Consider the following 15,954-nt stretch of genomic DNA (forward strand, 5'->3'; position numbering starts at 1 on the left):
CTACCGCTGCGCCACTGCCTCCTTATTCTGAAACATCGCTCTGCCCCATCAACTGAATCACTCCGTGCTTCAGAACTGCTGTTCCTGACGTGCAGTGTGAGGAGGGAGAAGTGACCTCTCGTTTTCTGTCCACAGGAGGTTGGTGACCTGTACAACATGTTTCACACACGCAACACGCTACACCGCAGGGCCTATCAACACCGAGTGGTTAACATTATTGAGAGCATGTGAGTACTCCTGCAGTATGGCTGGTAAGGAGCCTTCAGTTTAGTGTTACTGCACAGAAACAGGCACTTCGGCCCACCGAGTCCATGCTGACCAGCGTTCCCCACACACGTACACTGTCATGTACACACTAGAGACAATTTACAATGATACCAAGCTAATTAACCTTCCAACATTCATCTTTGGCGTGTAGGAGGAAACTGGAGATCCTGGAGCAAACCCACGCAGGTCACGGGGAGACTGTACAATCTCCGTTCAGTCAATCACCAATAGTCAGGATCGAACCTGGGTCTCTGGCGCTGTAAGGCAGCAACTCTACTACTGTGCCACCATGCTGCCCCTTTCTCCATATTATTACCTTGCACCCTTCCACACATCCTCAACCTTAAACCCCTCCACCTCCACAAATGTTTCTGCAAGCAACTGATGTGTGTGAAGTATTACGGATATTGTGGACGTAGCCCAGACCATCATGCAAACCAACCTCCCTTCCATCAACTCCATTCACACTTCATGCTACCTCAGCAAGGCCACCAGCATAATCAAGTGCCAGTCTCACCACGGTCACTCCCGCTTCTCTCCTCCCATCAGGCAAGAGGCATGGAGGTGTGAAAACGCACACCTCCAGATTCAGGGACTGTTTCTCCCCAGCTGTTATCAGGCAACTGAGCCATACTATCACCAACTAGAGAGCAGACCTGATATACCATCTACCTCATAGAAGACCCTCAGACAATCATTAATATGACATTATTGGACTTTATCCTGCACTGACCATTATTCCCTTCATCCTGTATCTATACGCTGTGGACGGCTTGATTGTAATCATGCCTAGTCTTTCTACTGACTGGATAGCACGCAACAAAAAACATTATCACTGTACCTCGATACATGTGACAATAAAACAAACTAATATTTCAGTCGCACCCTCATGTTACCGGACCGTGACGTGTTTACATTGCATCGACCCTTTGCTCAGGTCTTGAGCCTAATAATGTTTCTTTTAAACTTCCTTTGCCCTGTCCCAAGGGTGTTGAAACCAATGCAGATCTGTTTCCAGTGTTTTCCCTGTCAAGTTGTTGTGAAGAAGTAGTGCGGGCAACAATGTTTGAGCGGAAGATGCAGCATGAAAATAGGCTCACCAAGTCCACGGCAACCATCGATCACCCACTCACATAATCTGTGACTGGATAGCATGCAACAAAAAGCTAATCCCCATGTTGTCCCACTCCTCCATTCATCCCTGCATACTGGGGGGCAATTTAGAGGCCAATTAACTGACAAACCCGCATGCCTTTGGGATGTGGGAGGAAACTTGCGGTCACAGGGAGAACATGCAAACTCTATGCAGACAGCATCTGCGGTCGGGAATGACCCACGGTCCCTAGCGCTGTGAGCAAGCGGCTCTGCCAGCTGCGTCTCTGTGCCACTTGGTTCAGACAAGTGCTGACATGTTTCTGAACATGTTTACTCCGTCAGGATCACTGAAGCCCTGGTGCTGGCAGATCCACACATCCAGATCGTTGGAAAAAATAAAGAAAAGTACACCATCTCCGAGTCGATCGAAGACATGGAGGCCTACACCAAGCTCACAGGTGAACACTCTTGTCATTCAGTCCGACCTAAGTCTACTCTTCACAAACACAATATTACTTTATTAGCCAAGTATGTTTTGCAACATACGAGGAATTTCATTTGCCAAGTCAGTCATACAAATAAAAAGCAACGGAACACACAAAATACATTTTAACATAAACATCCACCACAGTGACTCCTCCACATTCCTCACTGTGATGGAAGCCGAAAAAGAGGTTCAAATCTCTTCCCTTCATTGTTCTCCTGCGATCCGGGGCCTCGAGCCCTCCGTTGACGGGACGATCTTGACTCCCGTAGCCAGCGGCGTTTTGTTCCTCCGAATCGGGGCGATCAGCTCCTGCATCGGGGGGGGATGTCAGCTTCCCCCGCGCCAGGCGATCAAACCCCACGTCGGGGCTGGTCGAGCCTCTGCGTTGTTGGAGCTCCCGACTAGCCTCTCCCGAGACTGCGAGCTCTCGATGGTAAGATCTGCAGGCCGTGGTTGAAGCGATCCCAGGCTAGGGATCAACTCCGATGTTAAGTCCACGCCCCGCGGTGGGGCACAAGGTCAGTCCGAGGAGATCTCCAGCTCCATCGATGGTAGGCCGCAGAGCGACCGGAGATGCGATCCGGAAACAAAATCGCATCTCTGGCAAGGTAAGAAACTGAAAAAAAGTTTCCCCCGAACCCCTTCCCCCACATAAAACAAACCGGAGAACATTTACACAGACTTTTAAAACGCACTAAAAAAAACAGGCAGACTATTGGCGGGGCTGCCAATCGTGTGGCGCCCCTGGTGGAGTGCATGTTGAACGAAGGTCAATGCAGCAGAGGAACAGCTCTTCAGCCCACAATGGCCAGAACTGCACCTGTTACTCCGGCTGAGGTCTGACCAAGGTTTTACAAATTTGGAGCATCACCCTGTGTAGAGGAAGGAACTGTAGATGTTGGTTTACACCAAAGATAGACACAAAATGCTGGAGTAACTCAGCGGGACAGGCAGCATCTCTGGAGAAAAGGAATTGATAACTTTTCGGATCGAGACCCTTCTTCAGACTTGTTTGAAGAGGGACCCCCATCACCCATCCACCATCTTCGAAAGATACATCTTTGTGTTCTGAGGCTGTGCTCTGGTCCTAGACTCTCCCACGAATAAATATCCTCTCATATCTTAGCGTGTTAGTTTTATTTTATTTCTGTGACCTTGGATTATTGTTTTTCCAGACAATATCTTTGAACAGATTCTGAATTCTTCCAAGCCTGAGCTACAAAAAGCACGAGAGATTTTGAATAACATCATTTGCCGCAAGTTGTACAAATGGATCGGGGAGACGCAGCCTGCACCAGGGACGAAAATTGATCCGGTAATCAAACAGGACAACACAGTGGCATGTGTTGAGACCTGGGTTCAATCCTGACTTCAAGTGCTGCCTATGTGGAGTTTGTATGTTCTCCCTGACACTGCGTGTGTTTCTGTCGGGTGCTCCGGTTTCCCCTCACACCCCGAAAATGTGCAGGTTTGCAGGTTAATCAGCCTCTGTAAAATTGCCCCTTGTATTTAGGGAGTGGATGAGAAAGTGGGATAATTGTGAACTAGTTTGACTAGATCTAGGACACAGGTTTAAGGTGAGGGGGGATAGATTTTATAGGAGCCTGAGGGGTAACATTATCACACAGGTGTATGAAACAAGCTGATGGAAGAAGTAGTTGAGGCAGGTGCTATCGCAATGTTTAAAAGAACAGTTGGAACAGGTACATGGATAGGATTGGTTTAGAGGGATATGGGCTGAAGGGCCTGTTTATAAGGCAAGCAGGGCCGAAGGGCCTGTTTACACGCTGCGTAACTATGACTAATTATATAAAACTGACTTCATGTGAACGGTGAGTCTGAAGAATCATCTCGAAACGTCACCTATATACATTCTCCAGAGATTCTCCTTACCCGCTGAGTTACTCCAGCTCTTGTGTGATCAATGGTCAGCGTGGGCTGAAGCGCCCAAGCTATGTCTCTAAACTAAACTACATATAACGCAGGGCAGGTAAAAGTTGAGGAATGGGTCATTTACACAACTAGCCTGTGCCAGTGTTTATACTCCTCGCCTGTCTGCTTAAACAAGATAACATAGTAATCAGGCATAGTCTTTGAGTCTCCTTTCCTCTTCAAGATCATGGCGGATCTTCTACCTGAGCACATTTTTCCTTCACTCAATGCCCAGCAAACCTTTGTTGTGAATGAACGATGGCTGAGTGTCTGATCAGTTTGGCGAATTCCACAGATTCATCCTCTCTGAGCAAAGAAATTTCAGTCAAATACCTTCCCACTTATCCTGAATCTGTAGCCCCACTCGATTCTTCAACTGGACGCAACATTGTTCCTCCATCCGGCCTGTTAGAACTTTGTGGGTTTTAATCTGACCTCTTATTCATCCAAACATAAAGAATATGGGTGTAGAATGGGTGATCGATGGTTTGTGTGGACTCGGTGGGTAGAAGGGTTTCTGGCATCATGTTTTGGGAAATATGCTTTCAAGCTGGAAAGGGTGCAGAGAAGATTTACGAGGATGTTGCCAGAACCCGAGGGACTGAGCTGAAGGAGAGGTTGAGCAGGCTAGGGCTTTATTCCTTGTGTAGGGGATAACGGGTGATCTTATAAAGGTGTTCAAAATCATGAGGGGAATAGATCAGGTAAATGCATAGTCTTTTGCCCAGAGTAGGGGAATCGAGAACCAGATTAAGGTGAGGTGGGAGAGATTTATCAAACCTGAGGGGTAACTTTATTGACACAAAGGATGGTGGGTGTATGGGAATGAGCTGCCAGAGGAGGTAGTTGAAGCAGGCAGGTACTGTTGTAATGTTTGACACACTTGGACACGTACATAGATAGGACGGGTTTAGAGGGATATGGGTCAAGTGCGGGCAGGTGGGACTAGTGTAGATGGGGCATGTTGGTCAATGTTGGCAAGTTGGGCCAAAGTACCTTTGTCCACTGTGTCTGACTAAGGGCCTGTTTCCACGCCCTATCTTTCAATTGAATTTAATGTTTCTACCATCCCTGCACCCAATATGGTGAATATTTGCTGTACTTCGGATGCAGTTACATCAAGGCCCTTCACAGTGGCAACATATGAACATGATGATGGTCAAGACATTATTTTGTACCTTCGCATTAACTCTCAGTGACTTGTGTGCAAGGACAACTAGGAGCCTTTGAACATCAACATTAAACACAGTCTGTCACCATTTTAAAAACGACTAGACCAAGTGCGGACCTGTTCGGGCCCGCTCCCCCAACGCAATATTCCACCAAACTGCGTGTGCACGGCTGCTGCGTTCAAAGTTGTGCCATTGACGGCTGAAATTAAGTTAAAGTTAATAAAGTGAATAGAGGACCCGTGGGGCGTTTGTAAAGTAGAGGGAAACTTACCCGTGGAGCCGTTGGGTCCCCGTTGTGAGTCCAGGCAAGTACCGCAAAAAAAAATGCTCCTCACTTCCCCCCCTATCCTACCCCCCCCCCCGCCCCCGACGATGAAAATCTCCATGTTTTTTTTTTTAAATGATGCCTCCCCCCTATCCCACCCCCACCCCCCGCAATGAAAATCGCAATTACAATTTTTTTTTTCATGGAAATTCTCAATGAAATCGCGTTTTCTCTATAAAATAACCTAAACACAATGTTAGCTGTCAATGAAAACGGAACTTGATTAAAACTGAGTTTTCTTTAGAATAAAATCAATGTCAATGAAAATCGCAATTTTTTAAAAATGCAAATGAAATTCAGGATCCCATTGTGACGTCGAACGCAGCTGACGTGCAGGGAGGTCAGGGCAAGTGGAAAAGTGCTTTTGTAAAGTGGGTTTTGGTAAAGTTTAAAATGTCAATAACTTGTAAAATATAACATAAACCTGAACGAAACTTGGCTAATGCACACCCCAGGACAATGGTAAGTACGGTGGGCCAAAAACTGTAGCGTTATTGTGTACCGTTTTAGCTGTGTTTTGGGAAATCACACACACGCATCCATAAAATCAAACAAACAAAAAAGATGAGAGTCTTAGTTGTATATCTAGATAGATAGCCCACTTTTTGTATCAAAATGGATAATTTCCCATTTACCACATTTCATTGACAACTTCAATATGCTTTTTGTTTCAGGAAGAGTTTGAGGAGTTGTCTGATGAGGTGGCTGCAGCTTTCCCATCGACACCTCTGGACGTTCAACTCTGTGCAGAAGATTTTATTGTAAATGTGAGTAATGGATGTTTAGCATGTGGAGGGACCTCCTCCCTACAGTGGCAGATAGTCTCATTGAGCTGGTGCCACATGGTGGGAGTTACCGTTTGCGGGAGGGGAGAGAGCGAGCAACACAAAGGCGGCACCGGCCTGCAAAATCCTGCTGGTTTAACCCCACCCTCACCCCTTCTCTCTTCACACCGTGTTTCTTCCCTCCCGGCCTTGGGTTAAACTTTACACCCCTCTCGGTTATGTGCGACGATCGGCAATAACGAACGTGTATATATAAATGGAAGATAGACACAAAATGCTGGAGTAACTCAGCGGGTCAGGCAGCATCTCTGGAGAAAAGGAAAATATAACGGAAAATATCCAAATGATAGTGGGTCATGATTTCCCGACTAATGAATGTATTTAATATTCTGCACTCTAGGTGGTGCGTATGGACTACGGCATGAAGGAGAAGAATCCCATTAACAAGATGCGGTTCTACTGCAAGAGTGATCCCAACTTGGCCATCAAAATCCGCAAGGGCCAGGTACGTTTTCCAGGCCTGAGGTGGAAACATATCTTTTATCTGAAGCTGTACGTAAACATCTCCCTCAAGCTGTGCATGGGCCAACACTGGGGATATAACTTTAATGTTTAATTTTAGAGATACGCTGTTGCAACAGGTCCTTTGGCTCATCGAGTCCACGCTGACCAACAATTGCCCGTTCGATGTCCTACCCACTGTGGGTAAATTATGGACGCCAATTATCCTACAAACCCACATGGCTTTGGAGTGTGGGAGGAAACGGGAGCACCTGGAGAAAACCCACGTGGTCACAGTGAGAATGTGCAAACTCCATACAGACAGCACCCGTAGCCAGGATCGAACCCGGGTCTCTGGTGCTGTAAGGCAGCAATTCAACCTCTGCAACACCGTGCCGCCCTCAACTGACTGTGTTGCTCAGAGGCTGCCAAGGGCGCCCATCACTGCCTTGCCCTTTGCTTTGGGTTTGGTTACCATGCCTACTGTCAAGGTCTAAGCTGGGATCCAACTATCACCTCGGTGTGACTTGGAACTGGACCTTAGTCCAATGGGGTAGAGGGCCTGTTATGATTTGGTCGTCTTTGCAGGAGAGGTTAGAGAGGCTGGACTTGTATCTATTGGAGCTTAGAGTAAGAGGAACTCTACAGAAACTAGAAGGGTCTCGACTCAAAACGTCACCCATCCATGTTCTCCAGAGATATTGCCTGACCTGCTGAGTTACTCCAGTACTTTGTGTCCCTCTGAAACTCTTCAGAACATGCATGATATTGGCAGGATTGATGTTGATAATGTTTCTTTTGGGAGAATCTAGAATTATGGTTTCCTTGTATAAATCTTATCTTCAAGGGTATTAATATAAAATGGTCACCTGGTCATTAGTTAACATGAGAGCAGAGAGGTGTAGATAGATACTTGTTACGTTAAATTGTGAAGTTACAACAAATCAGCCACAAACTTATTAAGTTGTGCAGATGGCGCGAGGGGATGAATGGCCATCTACATTGCTCGCACTGTTTGTCTCCTTGTGGTTGTGGGTTGTTAGGACGACCCGGCAGGATGAGGCACTGCAGCAGCCTGGGGCTTGCCTGGTTCGGTAACCGCTCTGGTACACCAGGCGAGTGGACTGGACTTTGGACTTTTAGTAAATAGTGCCAAAATATGGCAACTCGTGCATGTGTGATCTATGCAAAAATAATTTTATTGTCCACCTCCAGGTATCTCAGATGCTCCCGGTGAGATTCACAGAGCAACTGATCCAAGTCTACTGCAAGAAGACCGACGACCAGAGTGTGCAGGCCGCCCAGAAGCTCTTTGTCCAGTGGTGCATCAACAGGGACTTTACCAAACCAAGGGTAGGGAGAGGATGATGCTTCCATTTGCAGTAACAGTTTCTGCATCTTTCCTTGGCTGTGTTGTGCTCCTGGGACATTACTGCACAGTAACATGCTGTTTGGCCCACCGTGTCTGTGAAAATATTCACTTAAAAGATAGACAAAGTACAAATTCTTAAGACCATACAAAGCTTTAATTTAACGTCTGACGGGTGTGGACTGAGAGACTCAGAGGCAACAGTTTCACGTCTGAATCTCCAGCAGCACACACAAAGGAATACCAGAACAAGCAAGTTTATATACATACTGAAATAAAATCAAATGCACGATGTAATATACAAAAACCATCATCCACCTCCAAATATGGAGTTGTTTTTCACTCTGCCAAAAGCTAGCCACCCAATGGAATCCTCTGGGCCCCTTCTTATCTGATTAACCTCTTCAACTTACATAAAAAACCTTGCAAGAGAGCTGCAAACATTTCACCTTGGAAGTTAAAAAAAAAACCCTTGTCACAATGGAAGTTGTCCAAATCCCATCATGCATTACAATTGGCCTTTTACAACAGGAAAGCTTAAATATGACAACAATCAATTAATAACTAACTCTTCAATCTGTGCCGAACAAGATGCCAATTTAAACTAATCCCATCTGCCTGCACGTGATCCATATCCTTCCATTCCTGACCCATGTGCCTCCATTCCTTATACATTTGCATCTATCTTTGGGGTAAATCAGCATCTGCATTTCTTTATTTCTGCATTCCCTCCATCACTTCTGTTCATGTGCCTGTCTAAATGCCACTTAATCGTCACTATCAAATCTGCTTCCACCAATAACGTTGTTGATAAGAACCAGTTCCTCATTGCCTTCATACAGGAATCATAAAATTGTTAGAGATCGCAGATCCATCAAGTCTGTGCTGAGTCCTAATAATGTAATTCCATAAAGGACAAATATTCTGTTGGTGGAACATAGGTGACTTTTCGGATCAGGGCCCTTCTTCAAAATTTGCCTACCCATGTCTTCCTGAGATGCTGCCTGACCCGCTGAGTCACTCCAGCACATCTGCAGTTCCTTGTGTCTAGGTTGGATCGGACCATGGTTGATGGATGACATGGGCGTGGGTTTTAACGATGTGTGACAGGAAAGGAAGTTTTTCTCTATCAAAAAAAGGAGACAAAGTGCTGGAGTAACTCAGCGGGTCCGGCAGCATCTCTGTAGAACATGTATAGGCGACGTTTCGGGTCGGGGCCTTCTTCGTACATTAGTGGCGGGGGGGTGTGAGAAAACTAGGAGAGAGGGGGGACAGGATAAAGCGTGGCAGGTAATTGGTGGACATAGGTGAGGGGGTTATTTGATAGGCATATGTTCCGAGCAAAGGCCAGAGAATACAACAGGTGTGAGACAGAAGGATTGAAGAGATGCGAATTGTGAAGCCAGAGGAAGGAATATGGGTGGAAGTGGAGAAATAGGTGCGAGTTCAGGAAGGGCACTTGGGAGGGGATGAGGGGGAGGGGTGTAGTGTGGGGGAGAAAGGAAGGAGTGGGGGCTCGTTAGAGGTTACCTAAAATTGGAGAATTCAATGTTTCAACCATCTTCCTGTGAAACTTCCCCTTCACCTGTGTTCACCTATTACCTGCTGTTTTGCCCAGCCTTTCTTCTCCTCACAGCTTTCTTTCCCCCCCCCCCCCCCCGACCTCCCACAATCAGTGGGTCCTGAACCAAAACATCACCTATTCATGCTCTCCAGAGATGCTGCCTGACCTGCTGCACCTCCAGCACATTGTGTCATTTTTGTACACCAGCTTCTTCAGCTCCTTGTATCTACATAGAAATATTTAAAGGCACACTCATTTATTCCAGATTGGCTCTGTTGTTAACTCATAAGGCACATGGAAGAAGAGGCCTGACCCAAAATTTCAACTGTCCATGTTCTCCAGAGATGCTGCCTGACCCACTGAGTTACTCTGGCACTTTGGGTCCTTTTGTAAATCGGCATCTGTAGTTTCATACATTTTGAAATTTTTCTGGGGTGGGAGATTGCAACCTTCACGTGGTTCGCCCTGTTTCGACAAATGCAATCAACCCGGCGTGCACAATCAAATAAGATCAAATAGAACAAGTTGTCCGACAACTTTAGGCTGTGCACGCCATACGCAAGAAGAAGAAGTTTTTCTCTAGCCATTTAACGTATTAATTTTAAATAGGCTGATAATGATTTTCCTATCCCTCCTACATGGTGGTGAACCAGTGTATGTTTGTTCCTACCTACAGGATGGGGATATTGTTGCCCCTGAGCTGACACCACTAAAGTCTGAATGGAACAGCGGCAATAGTGACAGCGATGACTCCAATCCCAGAGAAGAGCTTCAGTCTTCTCGTCGGGCAAACAGCTATAAATCCAAGACAAAGCTTTTTCAGTAGGAAACGTGGGAATTTTCTGTGAATCCTGGATCTTTTTTCTCCTTGCAGTCCCTGCGATGGTATAATCTCCTAGCTTCCTTGGTTTTTTTCCAATTAGCAGTTTCCCAAACTCTTGCTTGAATGGAGAAAAGCAGTCTTCATGCAAAGAAATCCAAGTCTAAATGTCTTGGTCGGTAGAGAAGAATGGATTCGTTTTTTTGAAACGAGTTATTGAATGATTGACTTTTTTTCCCAATCGGCACCTGACAAGTTTGAAGCCACGTAGCTAGATTTATCTGAAAGATCTTCCACACAAATGTTGGAAGAGTGCGAATTGTGCTCACACCAAAGGATAAAGCTTCATTTTACCCAACTCTGATTGTAATGACTCTGGATACCTCTGGCCAAATGGCAACTAAAACACAGGAACAGGACTGTATGTGTTACATCGAGGCAATGAGCTTTGAATTTCTACAAAGGATCACTATGCCCAGTGATTCCTGCTTGCAGGAATAATGCCTTTACAGGCTGGGAAGGAACACGTCACCGTTTTGCCTTTTTATCATGGAAAAAAAGTTGTGCGAGTGTGATGGACATATATGCTTGTAACTATACACTTTATTGCTTCGAGGGATTATGGTTGGTACCATGAATGTAATGCTGCTTAAAATATTATTACTTCAGTCCACAGTTTAACATACAGGCACCTCGCAATTTATGTGGGGAATATGTGCTTGAAAAGCAGCGTGTAATTCAAAGACACATAAATGAAACATATACTCGACTACACGGTCAGCAGTAAATTTGAGGTGCATTATTCCAAAAATACCAGTGTGTAAACCAAGCTTTGGTATTAAGGACACTAGCACGTTATTTCAAAAACCCATAAATCAATCATGCTTAAAGCGTGAGGTGCCTATATATTAATACAAACTTAAAACAATATTCAACTCAACAGAAATGTTGGGGGAAATCACCTTTGTCTACAGTGCAGGATAAAGACCCAAATAGAGAGAGGCTGATTGCAGTGGGGTTTCCCCAGTATAGTTGACTTGCTGCTGCCTAATACATGAATGTTGCTGTGGGAGACTGGGACCAGTAATGGTGGTCCAGATCCTAGCATTAGATACCTCTCTACTGCGGCAGGTCTTGTCACTATCCTACTTGGTGCTGTGTGTCCATTTGAATCACACTACATGAGTCAGGGCAGATAGATAGAATCAAGGTTTGATTAAACAATCACTTTCAGGGCTCCGTTTTGCTATGCCACTTTTTTATGATATTAGGTGGAAAGACCTACTTTTAGCATGACATGGTGTACTCGGGGCATTTTTAATATGCTGACTTTGCAATAAAGAAGTCAGTGCACTAAACATATTTTATGCAAATTGCTTCACCCTAAGTGTAGGGTTGAAAATTGTAAGTATTTTAAAACATGGCTTTTATACAATTTCAATCGGTTGAAAATTGAACTACATTTATTTTTCTCCTCCCACTTTTGTTTTGATCCAAACTGATAGTTGGAACAAGATCAATGCTTGCAGGGTGTCCAACTATTGATTCCTGATCAATAATGGAGGTTTTTTTATTCAATGTGTCTTTATTTTAGTTTAGTTTGGAGATTCAGCATGGCAGTCGGTTGGAAAGTTAATTATCCCTGGTGTGTAGGAAGTGGATGGAAAAGTGGGATAACATAGAACGAGTGTGAATATGTGATCATTGTGGACTCGGTGGGCCAAAGGGCCTATATCCACGCTGCGTCTTGCAATCAAAATGTTTTGTTTAAACCTGGTTCCAAGTGGGAGAAAGGAGAATGTTTTGACTGACTAGTGCAAGAACTCTGTGGGTGGAATGAATGTTAGCACGTTAGGTTTGTACACTATACTGGCTCACTGGATAAAACCATGTGGAGCACGTGATTCCCTAAAGAGCACATGCTCTGGTACTTGCTGAGGTTCTACCCCCTCCTCAAATTGCCTGAGGATTTTAAATGCACTATATAACTATTTACTCAAACAAAGGTGTTCTTCTAGTTTGTGAAAACCAGCTGAAGTTGGCTTTTATCGAGGAGGTTCAGCGAGAGAGATGCAACAGTGTGTTTACTCTGCCTGTCTCAGTTTATTGCAGGGGATGGGGAAGTAATATCTCTGGTTGAAACCTTGTGTACATATATTTGCATTGTCGGGATATCTCAGGGAGGGTCCCATTTACCCTTGTTATTACTGATCTCTTTATAACTCCACAGGTCTTCCATAACATATTGATTTTCTTCCTCTGCCTCCGTACCTTTTTCTGTGCAAAAGAGTCCTCACCACCCAGTGACGACTCATTTTTCTGTCTTCACTGGTCCCCTTCCTCTTGGACCTCCCCGGATGGCCTTCTGTCCTCTTTAGACCTTTACATAGCCTGACCCGCTGAGTTACTCCAGCATTTTGTGACTATCTTTATAACTTATTTTAGTTATAGTGGACGGAGTGTCCCCACAGTAATCAGATACCACTGTCTCTGTAGGAACACAGGCTGCCAGTTACAGTGTGAGATAACATTGACAAGCAATTGCTTCAACCAGCCTTTTGTATTTTTACCTTGCAGTAACTAAAATATATTTTTAGCTGTTAAAAAGAACTTTGTATTTGAAAACAACTTGCTGTTTTACAGCAAATCCCTTACTTAGTTATAGAGGACAATCGGCAATAATGGACAGCATTCTCCTCCCCTGTGGTCCGCTATAATGAGGGTTGTCTGTACGATGTACAAGGTTTTACCATTGTACAACTGAATGCTTTATTTTCTTTCCTTCATTTTGTGGAACAGTGGGAAATATATCCTGATCGACCTTGGATGACATCCATCAGTCCTGTTTTCTGGAGTCCCCTTCTTCACTGCCCCCATGCCCCTCCACCCAATCCACCCTCTGCCTTTACACTCTTCTTCATTCCTTATCTGACACCTTTGTCTTCTTTTCATCTCTTGCCTTTGTCACTTACACCATCCAGCTACCAAACAAACTTCCCTCACCTGGGTAGCTTACAACCTAATGGTATGAACATTGAATTCTCCAACTTTAAGTAACATCTTCCCTTCCTTCTCCCCTTCACTGTCTTATTTCTTGCACCCATCCCTCCTCTGCTACTTTCATCCCTCTGGCTTCACCATCTGCAACTCTTCAAACCTGTCTCATGCCTTCTGTTCTTATCTCTGGCCTTTGTTCCAACCATCTACATACTAACTCTGCCCCCACAGATCTATTACCTGCCAGGCTTTTTCCTACCTCTCTCCTTTTTCAGCTTTCTCCCCCGCCCCCCAACAGTCTCAAGGGTCTGAACCTGAAACGTCACTTACCTGTGTTCTCTAGAGATGCTGTCTGACCTGCTGAGTTACTCCAGCACTTTGTGTATAAACCAGCATCTGCAGTTCATTATTTCTGCATTCTCCCCTCACTTGTACCTATGGTACACATGACAATAAACTAAACTCAAACTTATAACTTGCCAGGCTTTCTTTTGCCCCCAACTCTCAGTTTCCTCCTCCCTATGACTGACAATCAGTCTGAAGAAGGGTCCCGACTTACACCGTGGTCCCGACCCAAAGTCCATGTTCTCCAAAGATGCTGTCTGACCCGCTGAGTTACTCCAACACTTTATGTTCTACTCCCTCTGGAGTACTTTATTTGACTGAGGTTTGCGGGGTCATTTAATAGTTTATGGCATTTTATTTGTCACAATGCAATATGGTAATCTTTTCTTACTTAAACTGTATGCAGATATCGTGAAAGGTTGTGGAATATCAATAAAATTGCATTTATCTGCTCATAACCATGTCATTTTGAGAACTTATTGTGTGCAATTTATCTGGGATATTTGCATTATAGCAGTGATTACATTAAAAGTTCCTTAACACAATCAGACTAAGTGCTCCGTTACAAAGGACAGAATACTGGAATTTATTTTTCCCCTCTTGACCATCATTAATGTCTGGCGTTCTTTACCTTGACATCTGTGAAGGTTGAGTCATTCGATATATTCATGTCATAGGAGCAGAGTTAGGCCATTCAGCCCATCGAGTCTACTCTGCCATTCAATCGTGGCTGATCTATCTTCAGGCATGAGAGAGGAATAAACTGAAAAAAAGAGGAAGAGAGATGGGGCATCGCCTCCTGGAAGGATTGCAAGGTGCAACGCCACTGGCGGGTGTAAAAGGGGCAGCTTTATGCAGATTTGTTTTGATAATTGTATCTTGCAATGACAGTTTTCTTGCCTGTTTACCCTTAATTTCTCGCAGGGTCTCCCCCACTCACAGGGAATCCTTCACTGCTCACACTCACAGGGACCTCCCCTCCTTACCTTTTCTCACACAGGGACTCCCTCACTGCTCACATACACACAGAGAACCCCCTCACTGCTCACATACACACAGAGAACCCACTCACTGCTCACTGCTCACACTCACGGACGTCCCATCACCTTTACTCACACTTACAGAGACTCTCCCCTCTGATCACCAGGGCTCACACTCCCTCTACTTGCTTTAAAACGCTTATTGACACCCACAAGGCCCCGGCCCTGCAGTTGCGCCCCGGCCGTTCCCAGCCCAGTGCCCACTCTCCCACTGCACAAGGCCCCAGGGCCGCTGCTAACCAAAGATCATAGAGCGGAGCAAGATACTCCAATCCTACGTAATCCAACGTACTGAGATGTAGTACTTAACGGAGCGTCACGGCCACCATTGTCAATGCAAAACGCGACTTCCGTTATGCCTCTCGCAGTGTAATCCAAAGATCCTATAGCTTGCTCTACCAACTTTGGAATAATCCGTGTTTAAGAAGGAACTGCAGATGCTGGAAAATCAAAGGTAGACAAAAGTGCTGGGGAAACTCAGTGGGTGCAGCAGCATCTATGGAGCGAAGGAAATAGGCAACATTTTGGGCTGAAACCCTTCTTCAGTGTGTGATTTAGCTCATCTATCACTTCACATATTTTAGTTAATTTTATTGTAAATGTTTCCCCCTGTTTTTGCCCATTTCCCTCCCATCCTTCCTCCCCAGCCCCCTCCTTTGCGGTTTCCCTTGCACTGTATCGTGCAGTTTCTATTGTATTGCTTTAACACACACTGCGCACAAAATTAAATTTAACATATATAAATATATGAATGTGTGTTTGTGTGTGTGCCTGCGTGAGAGGCAAGTTAGAAATGAATAGATAAAGTTCCTTCTCATGGATCAGAAGCAACTTTGATTTAAAGCAATACTATTTTTCTCTTTATCTTATTTGTCAGATGATGTACATAAACCATAAAGGCAATTATATTTATAATTATATACATATAAATATATGCACATATATATATATTTACAAAGTTACACACAAAAATGACATGGGTCAAATTTCAAATTCCTTATCAAGCACTTTATTGGGTTCATGACTAACATAGTATCAACAACAAATATAAGAAAAGATAGCACATTGATGGCAAGTTTCCTAAAATGGCATCAGAATACACTAATACATTTTGTGTGACAGTTGTCACACACAGACCTGGTTGGCACAGTAAGTGCACGTATTTATTATTCCATTCTATGTTGATGAATACCACATGAAACAATAAAATTGTAAACACCATTTCCACTTCATTCACTGATCATGTAGTAGAATA

The 15,954-nt window shown here is 44.6% G+C and overlaps 1 protein-coding gene across 1 annotated transcript in view; it reads left to right on the top strand.

Moving 5' to 3' along the window:
- The window catches only part of LOC129707305 (deoxynucleoside triphosphate triphosphohydrolase SAMHD1-like), a 43,734-nt gene extending 28,712 nt beyond the window's left edge, over positions 1–15,022 (top strand). The window contains exons 13-19 of the mRNA XM_055652242.1: positions 136–227; positions 1,705–1,820; positions 3,025–3,164; positions 5,953–6,045; positions 6,464–6,568; positions 7,780–7,917; positions 10,174–15,022. Of these exons, the coding sequence (XP_055508217.1) occupies positions 136–227; positions 1,705–1,820; positions 3,025–3,164; positions 5,953–6,045; positions 6,464–6,568; positions 7,780–7,917; positions 10,174–10,323 (834 nt within the window). The 3' untranslated portion in view covers positions 10,324–15,022. The remainder of the gene's footprint in view (positions 1–135; positions 228–1,704; positions 1,821–3,024; positions 3,165–5,952; positions 6,046–6,463; positions 6,569–7,779; positions 7,918–10,173) is intronic.
- Positions 15,023–15,954: the final 932 nt, after the last annotated feature.

This window comes from Leucoraja erinacea, chromosome 21, assembly GCF_028641065.1.
Source record: "Leucoraja erinacea ecotype New England chromosome 21, Leri_hhj_1, whole genome shotgun sequence".
Lineage (NCBI taxonomy): Eukaryota > Metazoa > Chordata > Chondrichthyes > Rajiformes > Rajidae > Leucoraja > Leucoraja erinaceus.